Source organism: Manis pentadactyla, chromosome 1 (assembly GCF_030020395.1).
Source record: "Manis pentadactyla isolate mManPen7 chromosome 1, mManPen7.hap1, whole genome shotgun sequence".
NCBI classification, from domain to species: domain Eukaryota; kingdom Metazoa; phylum Chordata; class Mammalia; order Pholidota; family Manidae; genus Manis; species Manis pentadactyla.
The window spans coordinates 206,307,999-206,325,468 of NC_080019.1; the positions used below are offsets into that span (position 1 = coordinate 206,307,999).

Here is a 17,470-nt window from a genome sequence, read left to right on the forward strand (position 1 = left end):
CGCCACAGCTGCTCCCTTCAGTCTCTGGGCATTCCTTCAACAATACTCCACTACCTCACACCCCTGCGCCAAATGGGGCCTTTCCCTGGAACTGGGCCCTGTGGCCGACAAAGGCAACTCATTCCCAGAACAAATGTGTGGCCCTGAAGCAGCCTATCTGCTTAGCACACTTGCCAGGGCCAGCTGCCTGGCCCCAGGAAAAGATGTATTATGTAATTTCTTCCCTTCTGGAGAAAGAAAAAACAAGGAGCTAGGAGACATGAACTTCAAGCTCATGATTTTTCACCTTGTAGCATAGTGATTTTTGGTTGCTCTATATGAATGATTAGACTGCACAATCTTTAGGGACATGATTTGCAGCTGATTTGTGTCCCATCCACAGTACCTAGCAGGGAGAACTATAATCTTGGCATCAACAAATGCTGTCTATGTCTAAGTTCCACTCCTCAGTAGCTGCAAGGCCTCTGGCAACTACTTCCCATAACTGTCTCATCTGTAGGCATGCTAGCCCATGGGTGCCTAGAACTTGGAAGCCATTCCTTCAATAAATAAATCAGAAAAGAAGGTGCCAGGGTTGGGAATAAAGAGCAACCTTCCACGTTCCTGCTCTAGCCCCAGTTGAACAGGGGAAGTTCACAGCTATAGTGACCCTGAAGCATTTGGACCATCCTACTGGCACTGGACTTAAAACATGTGAAGTTCATGAAGGAATGGGCAGTAGACTCTTCCTCCAGCAGTTTGGCACACTGGTTAAAAACCAGCTTTGCAGACCTGAGTTCAAATCCTAGCTCTGTGACTTCCTACTTATGGGAACTTTGGCAAGTTGCTTAATTTTTCTAAATGTCAGTGTGTCTTTGTGGAGATAACTCTATTATTAACCTTCCCCATAGTTACTGCAAGAATTACACACAACTGTGTATCTAAAGATGCTTAGCAAAGGGCCTGCCACTTAGTAATTGCATGGGAAATGGGAGCTCTCATATGATCTTTGCTGTTGTCTTACAAATGCAGCATGCACAGCAGTCACCCACCACTGGGCCCAATTATTTACTGTCCCTCAGGGACAGAACCTCCCTTTTTATTCCTTTGCCCTGGCAGAAGGCAAGAACCAAGAATTCCAAACAGACCATTTATTTTCTAAGAATCAATATATTTTCTTCTTTTGAAATAAATACAAACCAGTTTGAAAGGTGGGGGAATCTATGGGAAGAAGGGCAGTGGGGACAGGCCCCAGTCTTTTTTAGTACCAAATGACTCTGGCGCGACCCGGAAACGCAGTTACAAATGAGAATAATTTAAATTCTCCGCTAATTACAGTATTTACAATTGCAGGGGAGGGGGTCACCTAGTGCCCCTCTTCCGGGCTGGACAGACATCAATCCCACCGCTAAGCTGGGCAGATGCCCACTCACCTCACCATTTGCAGGGGCCTCAGGCCTTATAGGCAGTTACAGATCTCCTGGCACGAGCAGGCAGAGGTGGTTGGGATGGCCTGTTTTATGCAGTGTCCTAACCTTGGCCCACCACCTGCACTACAGTGCTGAGGTCTCTGTAGATTTCTGGCCTGTGAGACCTCCCCTCTCCTTGCACAGAGCCACCATGGGCCTTTGGAGTGTTTTGTACAGTCCAGCTGCACTCAGGGCAGGAGGGACCTCCCCCACCCAGCTTCCCCTGAGACTGGCCCCAAGACCAGGAATGAGTCAGTGCAGAGGCCGGTGCCACTCCAGGACAGCAAGCAAAGGGGAGGAGAGAGGTGGCAGGGCACTGTAGGCTGCTATGGGCTGGGCTGGGCTGGGCAGTGTCAGTCACTGTCGCTGGTCTCGCTGCTCTGCTCACCCTGCACCTTGCTGCGGTGCTGTAGAGCCCTGTGGTAGGCAATCTGCACTGACTTTCGGATGTTGGATTTGCGGCCCTCCAGCATCTTCTCCTTGTCAAGGTCCTGGTTCACACCCAGAGGAACCAGCTTGGTCCTGGGGAGCCACTGCCTGTAGGATGAGGTGAGGGTCAAATAAGTCCCCTCTGGCAGAGCAACAAGCACCAGCCTTCCTCACTCCTTTGCAAATATCTCCTGAGCACCCATTCTGGGCCAGGCTGTATGGGGAGCTGAGGTTACAGAGACCTAGCCCTTGCCTTCAAGGAACTCTCAGTCTAGAGATGAAAAGAACTTAGTTGATGGTCACACTGGGAGTAACCACAGGGTATTTAAGGGTGCAAAATGGAGGATCCCTGACCTAAAAAGACTACATATGTAAATATGACAGAATAGGGATTGAGAGCTTGAATGTTCATCCCTGATTTATCCCCTTCTTGCCACCATGGAAGCAGAGGTGGCAAAACTAAGCCTAGAAGCCACCTGAGTCTGGGTGGGGAGCCACCCCCACATTTGCCACAGTCACTGATGGTCCTCTGATTTCTAGCTATGCTGTTTGTTAGCTGCTGCCCACTTGGTCTCTCAGACTCATAGGTCAACACAACCCTTTTGTTCAAAGACCTAAGTTCCTCCCCTGATTTGTGACAGCCCAGTCTATTGTTGGAATTTCCTGGCAGCCTGACCCAATACCCGGGGTTGCATCTACAGCTGTGAGTCACACCAAATGCTATCCTCGCTTCCCTCCTCTCTTACCAGGTTCGCTTGTTGTCAAAGAAGAGGACGAGGTAGAGATGCTCTCGGGCTTCCTGGGTCATCTGTTCCCCAAGTTTCAGCACCTCCAGTGGGGGCACAGGGATAGGAACCCCATGGTGGAACATACCTTCCCGGGGCATCTTTGGATCAATGATCTGAGGGTGTAATAAGACCTTGGTTCAGTTCCCTTCTCCCCAAGACTTACCCTACCCAAGATAAATTGGAGACTCCCTGTGAAGCGGGACAGAGAAAGGTCATTGTGCTGTAAGGGGTACAATGTTGACCCTTGGCTTCTTCCCATGGTGAACTACTTAAGAGCCCAGGAGGTAATGAAAAAGGAAGAGTTGCAGAAAGTAACCAGGGACATCTAAGTGTTTACTGTCAAAGACCCTTGTACTCTGCAGCTCAGCAGAGAGTGGGAAAAAGTCTGCTCATTGTGAGTCTGTGTACAGGGGTTGGGAGGCAAGGAGTATGTCAAGAACAGTGGAAGCCTACCAGAGCTGGGTATGATGGATACCCTCGGCATTTGGCCCACACCAAGTCCAGAGCATCCAGTGGGGAGTCCTCGTCCTCCGACAGCCAGCCAGCTCCCCGGCCTAGACTCTTCCTTACCACTTTGCAGGAATGGGAGAGAGGGGGCGAATCAGCAGCCAGGGAGCTGGCAAGGCCCTGACACTGGCCCCCGGCATCCCTGGTCTTGGGCAAGGGTACTTACTGCTGTGGCCCACACTGCGGCCAGTGCCCACGGAATAGGCCTCGTTCTCAGTGCCTGAGGTATCTTCACTGCTGTCCTCTGGGAATGTGCCCCGAGAGAAGGAGGGCTTGCCCCGGCCTTGTTTTGAGGGTGTTGTGCTGTGGACAAGACAATGAGAGCTCACCTCAAAAGAAGGGGATGAGTGGGTAATGGCACAGTAGGTGGGTGTCCTCTCTTCTTTAAGCTGCCAGATCTATGACTTGGAAAGCAGAGGCTACTTGAAGAATTTCAACTCAAATGCCTGTGAGTCTGGCAGTGATTTGACTGAGCTGGGCTGGACTCAGCAATGGTGGTGATTAGTGCATGCCCTATCTAAAAGCAGACCTGGGCAGATATGCCAGATCTGACTTCTGAAGATAATTTTATATGGCATTTCTGGATTCATTTTTTTAAAAACACATGTTGGCCAAACAGTATGTCTGCAGGCCAAATCCAGGCCACACGGTACACCTTTTGCTTTAAAACATCAGCTTAACCCAGGTAGGCTCCCTCCATTCCACTATAGTGACATTCTCATGTTTTCTATTTATTTTGCAGAGAAGCGTTTGTTTTGCATTTGAGGCATCTTCATCAGGCTGAGATGGCTGGTGCCTGCTTCCCCAGGCCCCAGAAGGGCATCAGAGGCAGGCCTGGGCTGAAGGCTGGCCTGGGTAGAGAGGCCAGCCCGGGTGGAGGCTGGCCTGAACTGGAGGCTGGCCTGGACTGGAAGCAGGCCTAGGAGGAGTCTGGCCCAGGTGGAGTCTATACCTGGTCCGGTCGGAGGCGGCGCTGCTGCTGCTGCTGCTGCTGGACTCGGAGTCCGAGCTGCTCCGGGGGAGGCTACAATCATTACGGTACACCAGGAAACTCTTCTTCACTGGCTGGTTTCCACCGCTGAAGCCATTGGCTGGTAAGTCTTGGTTGGAGGAGGGGAGGAGGGAAGGAATCAATCGGTCAGGAAGATGTAGATCAGAGATGGCATGGGGGCAAGAGGGGCTGAGAGCTTGGCTTCCCCTTGTGCTGGGAAATCCCTCCAACCTTGGCCAGCAGAGCTCAGCCGGGCATCAGCCTGCCACAGCTGCACCCACCCCCCCTTGTACTTCCCTTGACAGTTACTGGCCTTATAAGAAACAAATGGTTTAAAGGGCAGGAGATCCCCAAAGAAGGTGAGAAGAGAAAAGGTGAAGTGATATGATGAAGGAGGCCCTGGATGGGAATCTAGCTGGGTCAATGTCTCTGGGCTTCAGTTTCCCCATCTGTAAAATGGGATTGAATTAAAGGCTTCCTAAGGGCCCTTCTAGCTCTGATATATTATGAGGAAATGAAGGGACAGGTGGAAGTGATGTTGGGAATAATGGCAGCTTTGCTCACTCTCTTGGGGAGCTGGGTGATGGTGAGGCTCACCCATTGGGGGGTCTTCTGTGGATTTATCACTGTCGCTGTCTGAGCTCGAACTGGGCCGGGGGCTCCTACCCCGCTTGCGCTGGCGCAGGGAGCTCATGATGGGGAGCTGGGGGGGTCCCACAGGACTGCCTCCGTGGCTGGGGGTCATCTGGCTCTCCCGGTTTTTGGGGGGCCGGCCCGGCCTCTTGGGCGGTCCAGCTGTCTTCGGGTTCTTTTTGGAGAACAGAACTGAGGTTCTCCTGCCCACCTCATGTGCGGGGGTTGAGGACATGTTGGGACCCAGGCCTGGAGCAGAGAAAGAGAGAAGGAGAGTTGGTGAGGGGCCTAATGTGCAAAGGGTAGAAGTCCAGGTTATGCCCAGGGTGACAGGACCATTACTCCAGCTAGAGTTGGGGAGATGACTTGGGGGACATGGAAGTGGGAACATGTCTCTTATACAAATAGCCAGAGAGGTGGCTGAGAGGCCCCTGATTGGGGAATGAGGGAGGAAATGCAGCTAGCTGTGCATGGGGGGACCTCTGCCTAGGGGATGGCAGGGGCCAAGTGTGTGCTGCAGAGTCAAAGTCTGGCTTGCTTTGGGGTTCAGACCTTTGCTTGTCTCCTGGCTGCTGCTCTCCTCGGCAGCACTGTCTGTCTGGCCGTCCTTGTCACATGCTGCTGGGTGGGGTGTCAGGCTGCCCCGGCTGGAAGTGCCGTGCCGCTCAGGTCCATCCCGTCCAGTTTCCCGCTGGTGGGCAAGCTTTCGCCGCAATGCTGTCATCTCTTTCTTGATCATCTTTGCACGCCGTGATCGGCCCACACTCTGCTTGCTGGCATTCACCTCATCCAGCCGCTCCAGCAACAACTTCAGCTGCTCTTCCACTGGCAGGTGCTTCTGGTTCTCCAGCAGGACCAGCCGCTCTTCCTCTACTGCTAGGGGTGGGGATAGGACACAGACAGACTCAGGGCAGCCCTCTGGGCCCCTTGAACCTGGACAGGCAGCAAGAAACCCACTCTTCTCCCCCCAGCTTTTCACCAGGAACAGCTGTAAAATAGCAGCACTAACATGTGGAATGGTGGACATTGCTATCCATTCACCCAGTCTGGCTTCTTGGGAAGCATTCCTGGGGGTAGCTTGCCACTGCTCAGCCTAGCTGCTTCCTGCCTACACTGCCTGCTCCCAGGAGGGGACTTTTGGAAAGCTGTTCATCTCTGGCTGGCACTGGCCACTATGTGTGTGTATGACTTATCACCCACCATCTTCAGTGTGGTGTGGGGCCTCGTCTCCAGCCAGACTGTGGGGGATATGCATGCCAGTCTCAAAGTCAATGCCCATTTTTTCTGCCTGGCGCCGGGCCTGGCGGAGCACAGCACCACCCTGCTCACGGAGCCGCACTGCTGCCCGGTAGAAGATGGTATCCTTGGCATTATACTTGAGGCAGTTGCTGACGATGAGGTTGAAGTCCTCCTCAAAATCATCAAAGTTCAGGTAACGGTAAGCCTCCAAGTTCTGCTTCATGGTGAAAAAGTCCATGGGCTTTTTGATGTGGTCTAGGTAGTCAGGTACCTGGGAGAGCAGGGTAGGTGTAGCTAAGTGGAGATATGCTCCTGTTCTCCCTGAGCCCATGCTCCTAACAACCCCGCAAGAAATGCATCCAGTAACCTCCTCCCACCGCATTTAGAGGCAGGCATGTAGCACAGGGGAAAGGAAAGCTGGATTCTACTCGACTCTACAGTCACAAGCTTGGTGACCTTAGCAAGTCTCTTAACTTCTTTGAGCCTTCTTTTCCTTGCCTGGAAAAGGTGATGAAATTCCAGCCAAATCTACCTCCTAGAGCCATAAGAGGCTTCAGTAAGGAAATGGCTAGGGGAAATCCTCTGGAAGTAATAGCAATTTGTATTCCTATACCTCTTTTCACTTATCATTAAGACTTAAAAGGAGGATCCTGCCTCAGGCCTCTCATTTTATACCTTTTAGAAAGAAGAGTCTGCCAGTCAGGACCTAGGGCTTCAGAGCTGGTTCTTTAGGTGCTGAGCCTTCTAAAGTCTCCGTTCTAGGGTTCAGCACCCCGAAAGTGTCGTCCTGCCCTGGGATTATTCATTTGGCAGACTCAGTCCCTGCCTCTGGGGAAGGGGTGCAGATTGCCTCCCATTCTGGGCCCTTGAGGTATGACAGGGACAAGACAGAGTCCAGGTGATGCATGTGGCTCCAGTTCATCTTGGTGCCCCAGAGCCACCAGCCCCTTTCTTCAAGGTCCCCTCCTAGTCCCTGGCCCAGACCTGCAGCAGGGGTCCAACTGGGAGAGGAACAGAAAGAAGGTGGAGTGAGGGAAGGGATTCTTACTTCGTCCAATTCGGTTACCTCAGACAGAGGGACCGGCTCGCTGAAGATGTTGCCTGTGTCCTTTTCTTGGAGCTGCTCTAAGGTTTTGCGAAGGAGGATGAGGAAAGGGGTCAGCTGCATCTCCATGGCGATCTGCTGGACCTTGATCTGACACACATAAAGGCCCAATCAGCCAGGCTCGGGCCAGTCCCCTGGCAGAGAGGTCTGAGGAGATGGTCACAGCTGGTGTGGGAACTCACCTGTCTTCCTTCCCACCCCCCAAAGCTAGGTGTACTCATCCAGGCCTACCTTCTACAAGGCCCCACCCCATAAAACCTTCTGCAACTGTTCTGGCCTTTCCCTTCTTTGAAATCCCAGCACTAGCTACCTGTATCACATAACTGAAGGTTCTGTTCATACTCTCCTGTGACATTCTGCTTCCAGTGGGCATGAAAGCAGAATGAGCACCAGGAGACATGACTCCAGCATGAGCCCTATTGCTTTCTGGCCACAGGACACACCCTTTTTCCTTCTCCTGGATCTATTTTCTTCTCTGTAAAATAGGGCTGGTCCAGGAGCACTCACCGTCTCCCTTTTGAGTTTCTCCCGCTTGCGGATCAGCTCCACCAGCAGCCGAGCTCGCTCTAGGTCATGCCGGAGCCGCTGCCAGGACTTGAGCTGTTCTTTGAGAGCCCAATTCTTATCCTCAGAATCTCTCTGTGGAGGCAAAAAGGGGATCGGGAGACGATGAGGGAACCAGAGGAAAGGCCAAAAGGGAAGAGAGCCCAGGAAACTTGGGTCAAGAACACATAAAGCCGAAAGAGGTAGCATAGTGATTAATTGGCAGGCTTGTCAGCTAAAGTGGGAGGTCCTCAACCTACATGTCCCATGGGCCTGACACAGTCAATGCCTTATATGCTTGTTCAGTGAATGAATGAATGAAAACAGAAACAGTGCTTTTTAACTGAGCAGATAATCTGTAAGGGTTTCATCTAGAGCCTGGTTTGAGGGCTGGTTTAGAGGAGGAAAGAGCCTAAACCCCTGGACTCTGGAAGCTATAGTCACAAATCTCAGTCCTCGTCTCCCTAGCTCTAGATCCGAGCCCACAGGGAATCTGACACAGTACCCCGACTTGGTCACAGTTCCTCTGAGACTGCAGGTGTGTCTGCAGGCGACGTAGCAGTGGGACTCCGTTCCGTGACTGCCGCTTCAGGGTCCAATAGCTGTGCAGCCTCTGCATGAACTGGCTCTTCCTTTGGATGGTCAGGCGGTTGGTGATTTTACTGAGCCTGGAAAGCAGGGGAATAAAGAGAAAAACCTGTTGGGCCCTTATTTTCTTAAGCAGAAAAGGAACGAGCTCTTGAATGGGACCAAACAGGGAGTAAGCCTACTGTCAAAAAGGCCTGTGGCAATGGGCTTAAGGCAAAGAAGAGCAAATGGTGCCATCAGGGGCACCTCGGAAGACAGGAAGTCAAGCTCTCAGCACGAAGTCAGATCCCTAAGTCTGTTCACCAGGGGGTCAGGGAGCATGGTCCCTAGGACTGTTCTTGTCACTGAAGCCCAGGGTACTATCTGACCCTAGGATACCCACTCAGACTAAGCCTTGGAAAGTTGTACAGCAGTAAACTATAGGAAGTCGAGTAGAAAGCACAAGAGTTAAAAATAACTGATGATTGCAGCCCTCATTTGGACTCATCTGTGGCAGTAACCACTTCACAACTCCTTGAGCGTTTCCTTCCCTCTTTTTCATTCCATTTCTCCTTGCATAGTCAGACTGTTTCTTCCATTGTGCCTGTTGCCTATTCCATCCTCTTTCTTCCTAACTTAAACCACACTGAAATCAAAATGAAGGATGGTTTAAAACATCTGTTAAATCTGTCTGATGAAAGTTGAAGTTTCTGGCTCCTAATGTAAAAGTCAGGTGACTTGCTAGAGTTAACCTCTTTTGGAATTTTTTTTTTTAAAACTTCTATGCTGATAAGAAGATAACCTGTCATTCCACTCAGGGGCTGTCAGTCTCCAGGCTGCTTCTTCCCTCATTAGCCTGTCCACTTGCGCCCCACATACCTGTGTGGAGGGATGCAGGGCACCGACACCACAGGTGCTGCTGCCCTCTTCTCTGCCAGGATCTTCCGCGCCTTCTTCATCTTGATCCGGGACTTGGCCTTGGCCTTCTTGACCTTCTCTGAGCTCCAAGTCTTACCCTCCTCCTCCTCCTCTTCCTCCTCTTCCTCCCCCTCACTGTGAGACAGGGCAGGCAGGCGGCGTGCTGAGCCTGGCGGGGTGTGGATGTCGCAGTAGGCCGTCTTGCGGACACTAAAGGAGGTGCCATTGGCACCCGTTTCCCGCACAGGCTCCATCTTCATGTAAAGGCCAGCCTGCTGGGCGCATGTCACATGGAATGCTGTGTAGCAGTTGGCCTTGTGGCACTGGATGCAGGCCCCTGAGCCCCGCTGTTTGCAAATGTAGCAGGTCAGCTTCCAGCGAGCTGGTGGAATGTGTTCGATGCTATCGATAGGCTCCAGGAAGACTGTGTTGGCGAAGCAGACCTCAGGGATCCACAGGGCACACACCACATGGGCCCAGCGCCCGTCATCTGTCTGCTTGAAGGCACCACCCTTATTGGGGCACAGGGCACAGTCCACAGCACGGGAGGGTGACTGTAGGCAGCGGCGGCACAGCCATTGGCCCTCAGGGATGTAGGGGACACCGTAGCACTCCTGGTGCACAGCCAGGTTGCACATATCACAGAACAGGATGACATTGCTGTTCTGGCACTCACCATCATTACAGATACAACACACAGCATCCTCATCTACTAGGGCGTTGGGGTCACCTTTATTGTGGCTCTCAAAGTAGGACTCCTTCTCCAGCCGGTCCATTAAGTATTCAAAGATTTCCTGTGGGATGGGACTCACACCTTCTGTCTTTCGCCGCTCGTTCATGATATCCAGCCAGATGTAGTCCTCCTCATCCATGTCGTACTCTACTTCCTCGTCTAGTTCCTCCGCTGACTTCTCGATGTACCTACAGTGCACACAAGCAGCTCAACATCATATGGTCAAGATTTCCATCCCTTAAAGACAATGGGTTACATTTGCTGAGCACATACTCTATGCCAGGCCTGTTCCTTTACATATGTTGTCTCACTCCATCCTCACCTTAACCCTAGGTACTATAGGTCCTATATCATTCCTGTTTTGCAAAAGAGAAACCTGAGGTTGGATAGGTTAATTTACCTACCCCAGCTTCCTTGTGAGAAAGTGGTAGCACTGGGATGTGAATTCAAGCCTGCTGACTCCAAAGCTTGTCTCCTAGATGGTACACTGCCTCCCTTGGGGGAGTGGAGATGCTCAGCCAGATTTCTGAAGGGAGGAGGGTAGGGGCAGCAGTGACCCTTGGGTGATGGGCCAAAGAGTCAGGGGTAGGAAGGTCCTCAGATGTTACTTGCAAATTATACATAAAGTTGATTTAGCACCAGCTGGCAAGCATTGGAGCTGTTGTGGTGGGTCTTCTGTCCACTGGTGTCAGCATTAGTTCAGGGCTCCCTCAAGATCTAGGTACTGTGTTTATTCTCTGGAGAGCTTTGGGAGATCACAGAATAGCTAAGATTTACTGAGCATTTACTATGAACCAGGCATTATGCTAAGTTATCAAATTTATGGGGTCAATGTTCTTCTAGTCCTCATTTTGTAGATGAGGAAAGTGAAGCACTGAGAAGTTAATTAACTGCCCAACACAGATAGGTCACATCAGAAGTGGCAAAACTACGATTCAGACTCCACCTACAGCACTTACTGGGCCAGCAGGACTGGAGCTGGGAGCTGCTCCAGGTGCCTGGGATACAGAGCAGATTCCCCACGCCCTTGCCATGCTCTGGGTTGCCTGGACTCTGGTACTGCAAAGCCTATAGGGAACTACAATGGAAAGAATGGGGCTTTGGCTTCTAACAAACCTGGATTTAAATCCTGGCTCTGCCATTTTGTGACCTTTAGGACAGCACTGCTTGTTTCTGAACCTCAGTTTTATCAATAACAGAATGAGAATAATGCTACTTATCCCAAAGACACTGTCAGGATTCAGTGGAATTACAAAACTGAATTGGCTAAATCAAGCAACACATAGCAGGCCTTACGTAAATATTAGTTCCCATCCCTTTCCTTCTCTCTCCACAAAGGAAATGGGAGCTCTGGGTGCTAGAACAGCCAGGGGAGCACAGACCTTGGAGCCATGCTCTGTGTGTGAAAGCAGGTAAATGAGCTGACCTCCCTAGTCCTGTTTTCTCATCCGGAAGTGGTGATGATAACCTGAACCTATTTCACGCAGCTGTTGTGAGCATTAAATGAATTAGTACAGGTAAAGCACTTAAAACATTACCTGGCATGGCTCAAGTACTCAATAAATGTTAGCTTTGTCATTAGCTTTTGTATAGCCCTAACCCCTCCTTCTTCACTATAGGATAGAGGCAAGGACAGGTCTGATTAACAACACAGAAATAGGCACTCACTGTTGTTCATTTGAAAGGCATTTTGGGGTTGGAAGGGGGAGAGACTAAAATGTTCTGTTTACATGAAGCAGCTTCTTTCTTAGCCCTTTGCCTTTTCCCCAAGGTGACCACAATGTCCTCATTCTTGAAAAAGGGTGTGGCTCAGAGCTAGTGTGAACCAACCAGCTTCTTTCAGGCCTTGGCACCAGCTCTGAACCTTTTCTCTGCAGGACGTATGTGACATTACATGGTGGTGCGTAGCACACTCCCATGGTGCACCCAGATTACAGGCCATGGCACAGATAGGCAGGCTAAGTGTCATATACAATTTCTGGCACATCAGCCTACAATTCACCCTCTTTCTCTCTTAGGAAAGCACATCAGATGTGTACAAGAGAAAGTGGGGTTATCAGAGATGACCTCCAGTTTCTCAAATTTATATAAAAAGAAAATCATTTCCAAAACTTAGGCAGTTCTGCTAACAGTGGTAACAAAATACAAACAATCTAATTTCTTTATTTTTCCATTTTCTTCCTTCTTCATTCTTTATATATTAGATGTCATATTTTGTACTCTTTGTCTATCCTTTGACTGACTTTGGGGGGAGCTGATTTGATTTTGTATTTGCTTAGTAATTAATTGTTCTACTTTCTTTACTGTGATTTTATTTCCTCTGGTGACAGCTATTTAGCCTTAGGAACACTTCCATCTATGCAGTCCCTCCAAAATACACTGTAGAGATGGTTTGTGGGAGGTAAATTCTCTCAGCTTTTGCTTATCTGGGAATTGTTTAATCCTACCTTCAAATTTAAATGATAATCCTGCCGGGTAGAGTATTTGTGGTTCCAGGCCCTAACAGTAGTAACAAAATAAAATATAACAGACTTCCTGATTGCAGTGCACCAGCTAAGAACTGCTGCACTGGAGATCAGATCTTACCCCCAGGAGGAAAGAGTGCATCTGAGTGGAGGGGATAAGAAAAGGAGCAGAATAAGTTGGGCTGCTTTGCCTGTCAGAGCAGAGTATTGAAGAGCCATTAGAAAGAAGGGCAGGCCCGCCCAGAGAGGGGTCTCTATGTGCTGTGGGTGGGCATGGCAGTCAGTGCCCATAGAAAGACAAAGAGACAGTGGAAAGCCAGGAGGTGGAGCTGGGTTGGACAGATGGCAGAATGGAGGAGAGGAAGGGGAGACTGGCTAACACGTGAACAGGGGAGAGAGGAAAGTGACATACTGGGCCAAATCACTTGGTTCTAAGAGAGTTGCTTTTACAGCACTGAGATTAATATAATAGCACATGGATTGCACTTTTGGTAAAAACTACCTTTCATATAAAAACCTTTACAAGTCCTTCTTAGAGATCAGTCCTTCTGCTTAGTTGACACCAAAGACTGCTCCTTAACGAACTCATCCAAATGCCCTCTTTGCCTTGGATGCCAAGACTCTGAGACAGAAGTATTACACTTGGTTTTACCTTCTTCAGCTAAGGTTTTGTATGTAGTTTCACCACCACACTGCCCTCACCCCTTCACTTTTTTAACCTCATCTTAAAGGAATTTAACCTTATGCCTATGACTTTATTAGGAGCCACTGTGCCTAATTTTTGGAAGTGGGGTACCAAAAACAATGAAATGAGATAAACAAAGGGGCCATTGGAGGAATACAAAATGTAGGTGATACAAATACTGCTACTGCATGCCAAAGGATGAGTGACAATAAGAGAACAAATAATGGAAAAGTTGTTCTGTACATTTACAAATTATTTTAGGACCTTAGGAAAGCAGTATTCCTAGTCTCTACCTTTAGGCCTGCAGAGGAGTATTATACCTGCCCTACAGACAGGATCACTAGAACTCTAGAAGCCAGATGGTTTCCCCAACGGCACACAGTGATGGAATGAAGAGGGCCAGGAACCAGAATTAAGATCTTTGGATATAGTGCAGCTTTGGAGTCAGAGGAACCTGAGTTTGAATCCCAGTTCAGCTATCTACTGGCATGTGACTGGCATGCCTCCTTTCTGGACTGGTTTTCTCATCTACGAAATGAGAACAACACTTATCTGAGAGCACTGTGAGAATAAAAAAGGGAGTGGCTATAACACACCCAGTGTGGGGCCTTGGGGGTAGCAGGGTACAGTAAGTGCCACCATCATTAGTTGGGGCACTGTTCCTCCCATTGCCCTGGCAGGGCCAATGTGCTTCTGCCCTCCTTTTCCCTGCCACTCTCCTATCTGCTTGCTGCCTGTCACCTCTCTCTGGCTCGTGAGCTCTGCTTTACCAGTTTTCAGAGTTAGGAGGTGCAGGTGGCCTTACCGGTAATAGGAAGTTGGCCGGGGTGGGGCATCAGGGGTGTCCTGTTCTAACTCCCGGTATACCACCTCTGGCAGCTTGGGAGTGGTGCTCACAGAAGCATTATGGTGATGGTGATGGTTGGAGTCCTTGCGCTTCTCTTTGTTCTTATGCTTGCCTGACTTGGGAGTAGCAGCTGGTGTCTCAGTGTTCTCCTTATTGCTGCCATTCTCAGGAGTCTCCTCAGGGGCCTCCTCATCCTCTGAAACCACATCCAGGTTGTCAAAGATGCTGATGCGGTGGACACGGCCATGCAGGTCCACCTCCACCATACGCTGGGCCTGTGCATAGCTCATCACCTCACGGCCTGGTGACTGGGATACCTCAGACGGGCTGGGTGACTGCTTGTTGGCTGGGCGCGACTGGCGCCCCTTCTTCTTGTGCTTGCGAAGTGGAGTCTGCTGTGGGGGTGGTGGGTTGTCATGGTCATAGTGGTACAGGTGGTACTCGATGCCACTGTAACTCTTGTATACCTTGCGGCAGGTCTCCACAGGGCACTCATATGGTGGCTTAGTTGCCCGTAAGTTGTGGCAGAAAGTCTTTACATCAAAGTCCACCCCCATGCTGTCACATCTAGAACACAGAAGTTAACAGGGCTGGGAAGAGTTCTTGGCCACCTCCTCCTCATTCTCTGGCCTTCTCTTTAACCAAGGGCCCTGACCAGCCCACCTCTACAGTGTCTCCAAATACTACTTCCTCTAGCCATGGCCATGGCCTGGGCCTCACTGCCTCTTGCCTGGTGATCCTGTCCTATGTCTCAACTTTTCTAGACTAACCTCACATAATGTAGTCAGAGTAATCTTTCTACCAAGTAGTAAGGATCAGGTCAATCTCTTTGAGTAGAGATGACACCTCCACACTTACTTCAGGAAATTTCCTATAATGACGTTCAAGGTGCTCCTTTCACTGTCTGGTTCTAGTCCTCCTTTCCAGACTCTTCTTTTCACCACTTCCAGCTGTGCTTCTGTCTACCCAGGCAACTTGCCATTCCCTGGAAGTTATAACCTCTCTTTCCTGCAACATAATCTCTAGTTGGAATGCCTGCCACCATCCTCTCTGATTGATGAGCTCCTACTCATTCTTCAAAACCCAGCTCAAATGTCACTTCTTCTGTTATGACTTCCTTGTCTCTCCAATGGGGATCTGTGTTTCCATAGCATTCCACTCTCAACTCCATCACAGCACTTACCATATTGAAAGTGCATTGTCTCCTCCACTAGAATGGGAGCCATGCAGTGCCTACCCACCTCTACATGTCCAGTACCTGTCATGTAGTAGACATTCAGTTTCTGGCAAATGATGACTAATGTGTTGAATGAATAGCTGAATGGGGGCATCACAAGATTTGGAGCTGAGAGATATGGATGAAGGCTAGTGTTAACCCATGCAGAAGCTTAAATGAGTAGCCAATCATCTAGTCCTGGACTCCACTGGATCCAGAAATTACTGGATTACAGAAAGAAGCAGTTCATTACTGAGGTCTTCAGGGGAAGTCTATGCCCTGGCCCTGGTCTGGGGAGTGGTACCAGGCCCTAAGGGTGCAAATAGGAACAAGACATCCAAGCACACCCAGCTCCATGCTGGTCCTCAGGACCCTCCCTCCTCTCCAATGTTCCTGGACGAGTAGAGACAGCAGATGGCACCAGCCCCCAGGAAGCCCAGCTTGGTCAGAGACTGCCCAGTTTCTCCAGGCCTAGTTGAGTTCAACAATTCAGCTAGGGACTTGGCACCATTCCAAGCAAAGCTACCTTGAGCTCCCAGACAGTGACCCCTCTTGGCTTCTCTCCTGTGACTTAAACAAACAAGCGTCCAGCCTCTGCGTACAAGTCCCTGACTTCCACATAAGCAAAACTACTCCCTCAACTCCAACTAGCTTCTACATCTTACCTGCAGCTGTCTTTAAACAAACCAATCAGAAGCACAAACAAGCTCTCCTCTTTCAGACACGGGTCCCCAGTGAACACTGTGGCTCTGTCGCCCTGACTCCCGGAGTAGTACAGAGCCCCTGGCAGATGTCCCGTTGGGACTGGGCGGTAGAAGCACAGGGAAGAGAGGTGAGAAATTAAGAGTTGAAAGCCCGTGGGGAAAGCCCGGGGCACAGGCGTAATCGGTTGCAGAGCCCTGGGGGCTGGAGGAAGTAGGGGGCGGGGGCCGAAGAGATCAGGCCGGGCCCAGGCGGTGCCCGCAGCTCTCTCCCGGATGCGGGGACGTTTCCCCTTTGTCGAAGTGTAACAAGTTAAACAAGGCTCCCTTCCGGCCATTGGTCCAGGCAGCCCTTAAGGATACAGTGTTGCCCCAGAATGCCTGCTGGAAGCAAATGCACTGTCAGTTCTCCCGGCTGGAGTGGTCCGAGGGGCACCCAGCCCAGGCAGTTCAGTGCGCCCCCACCGAAAGTAGCCTACCCCTTCCCCGCTGGCCACTCCCGCCCTGGTCCCAGGCCCACACTCACCGGCCACCTCGAGTCCGGGTTCATCGCCGGGAGCGCCCGCCAGGGCTCCGACCCCACTTGGGGAGGCCGGCGGGGAAAGACGGGCCGGGGAGGGGGAGCCCCAACTCCGGAGACCGCAGATCTCGCCACCCCGGCACCCTGCCGCCCCACGCTCTGGCCCGGACTCCCGGGATTCCCGCGCTGACCCCTGTCGCTCCCGGTCCCGCCGGCGCCCCGGTGTCTCAACTCCGTCGGTCGCCGCCCGTTTCGAGGACCTCCAGGTTGTCCGGCCTCGGGATCCGGCGCCGCCAAAACAATGGAGGCTCCCGGGGGCAGCGCGGGGACAGCGGCGGCGGAGACGGTGGCGGCAAAGGCAGTGGCAGCGGCGGAGGCAGGAGCGGCGGCGACGGCGTCTGCTTAGGGTAAACGCGGCGCCGCGGCGCTGCCGACCTGCACTTTCGCCACAGACCCCCGCCCGCCCGCTGAGGCTGGAGAGGTCATTCTCTGAGACTTGGAAGTGCCCCTGGATACTCCACAGGGCTTCTCTAGCACCTTCATCTCAGAATTGAGTTTCTGGAGACTGAAGTCTCGGTATTCGGGACCCGGAGTTAGTGGGCCGGATGTGGCGAATCTGCGGGCACGGACGGTGAGCGCGGTGCTGGGCTTTAAGGAGCCCGCCCTTCTCCCTTCCCCCTCCCTGCTGCTGGCGCCGAGGCTGCGGTAGGGACCTGACCGTGGTCTTCGAGAACGGCGGGGAGGCGGGGCCTCAGCCACTGGGCGGGGCTGGGGGGCAGGGCCTGGAGCTAGAGGGAAGTGGGGTGGGGGGAGCCTAAGGGAGCCCCGGAATTATGGGTGGGGGCGGGGCTGGCTAGAAGAGAATTGACCAGCCTGTGGGGCGGGTTTTGTAGAGAGTGGGCGGGGCCATCTGTAAAGCGGGCCCAGTAAGGAGAAGAGCGGCTGAACGCGGGTAAAAGGGTGGGGCTAAACAGAAGAGGGCCTCAGGAAATAAAGGGCGGGGCTTTGGATGGGCCTTGAAGCGGGAGCTGGACCAGGTAGAAAGGGTAGAGCTGGGAAAAAGGACGCGAAGCTGAAGGGAAAGGTCGGGGGTTATAGAATAAAGGGGCGGGGCTGGAGAGTAGGGCGCTACCGG

General features: G+C 51.6%; 1 protein-coding gene across 7 annotated transcripts; it reads right to left on the minus strand.

Moving 5' to 3' along the window:
- Window positions 1-1,117: 1,117 nt before the first annotated feature.
- BRPF1 (bromodomain and PHD finger containing 1) lies at window positions 1,118-16,968 on the minus strand. Of its 7 annotated transcripts, none has more exons than XM_036878462.2 (16): window positions 16,342-16,838; window positions 15,780-15,918; window positions 15,157-15,243; window positions 13,857-14,465; window positions 9,130-10,089; window positions 8,189-8,351; window positions 7,648-7,779; window positions 7,084-7,230; window positions 5,997-6,306; window positions 5,349-5,672; window positions 4,761-5,045; window positions 4,125-4,272; window positions 3,339-3,475; window positions 3,119-3,237; window positions 2,624-2,778; window positions 1,119-1,985 (listed from the first exon to the last, which is right to left on the minus strand). In XM_036878462.2, the coding sequence occupies exons 4-16, from the start codon at window positions 14,453-14,455 to the stop codon at window positions 1,802-1,804; spliced, it is 3,663 nt and encodes a 1,220-aa protein (XP_036734357.1). In that variant the 5' UTR covers window positions 14,456-14,465; window positions 15,157-15,243; window positions 15,780-15,918; window positions 16,342-16,838; the 3' UTR covers window positions 1,119-1,801. The 7 variants fall into 7 exon arrangements, with proteins under 7 accessions (XP_036734362.1, XP_036734357.1, XP_036734363.1 ...); XM_036878465.2 differs by having other exon boundaries at window positions 1,120-1,985; window positions 7,102-7,230; XM_036878466.2 differs by having other exon boundaries at window positions 1,120-1,985; window positions 5,349-5,669; window positions 7,102-7,230; window positions 16,342-16,837.
- Between the last annotated feature and the right edge of the window lie 502 nt (window positions 16,969-17,470).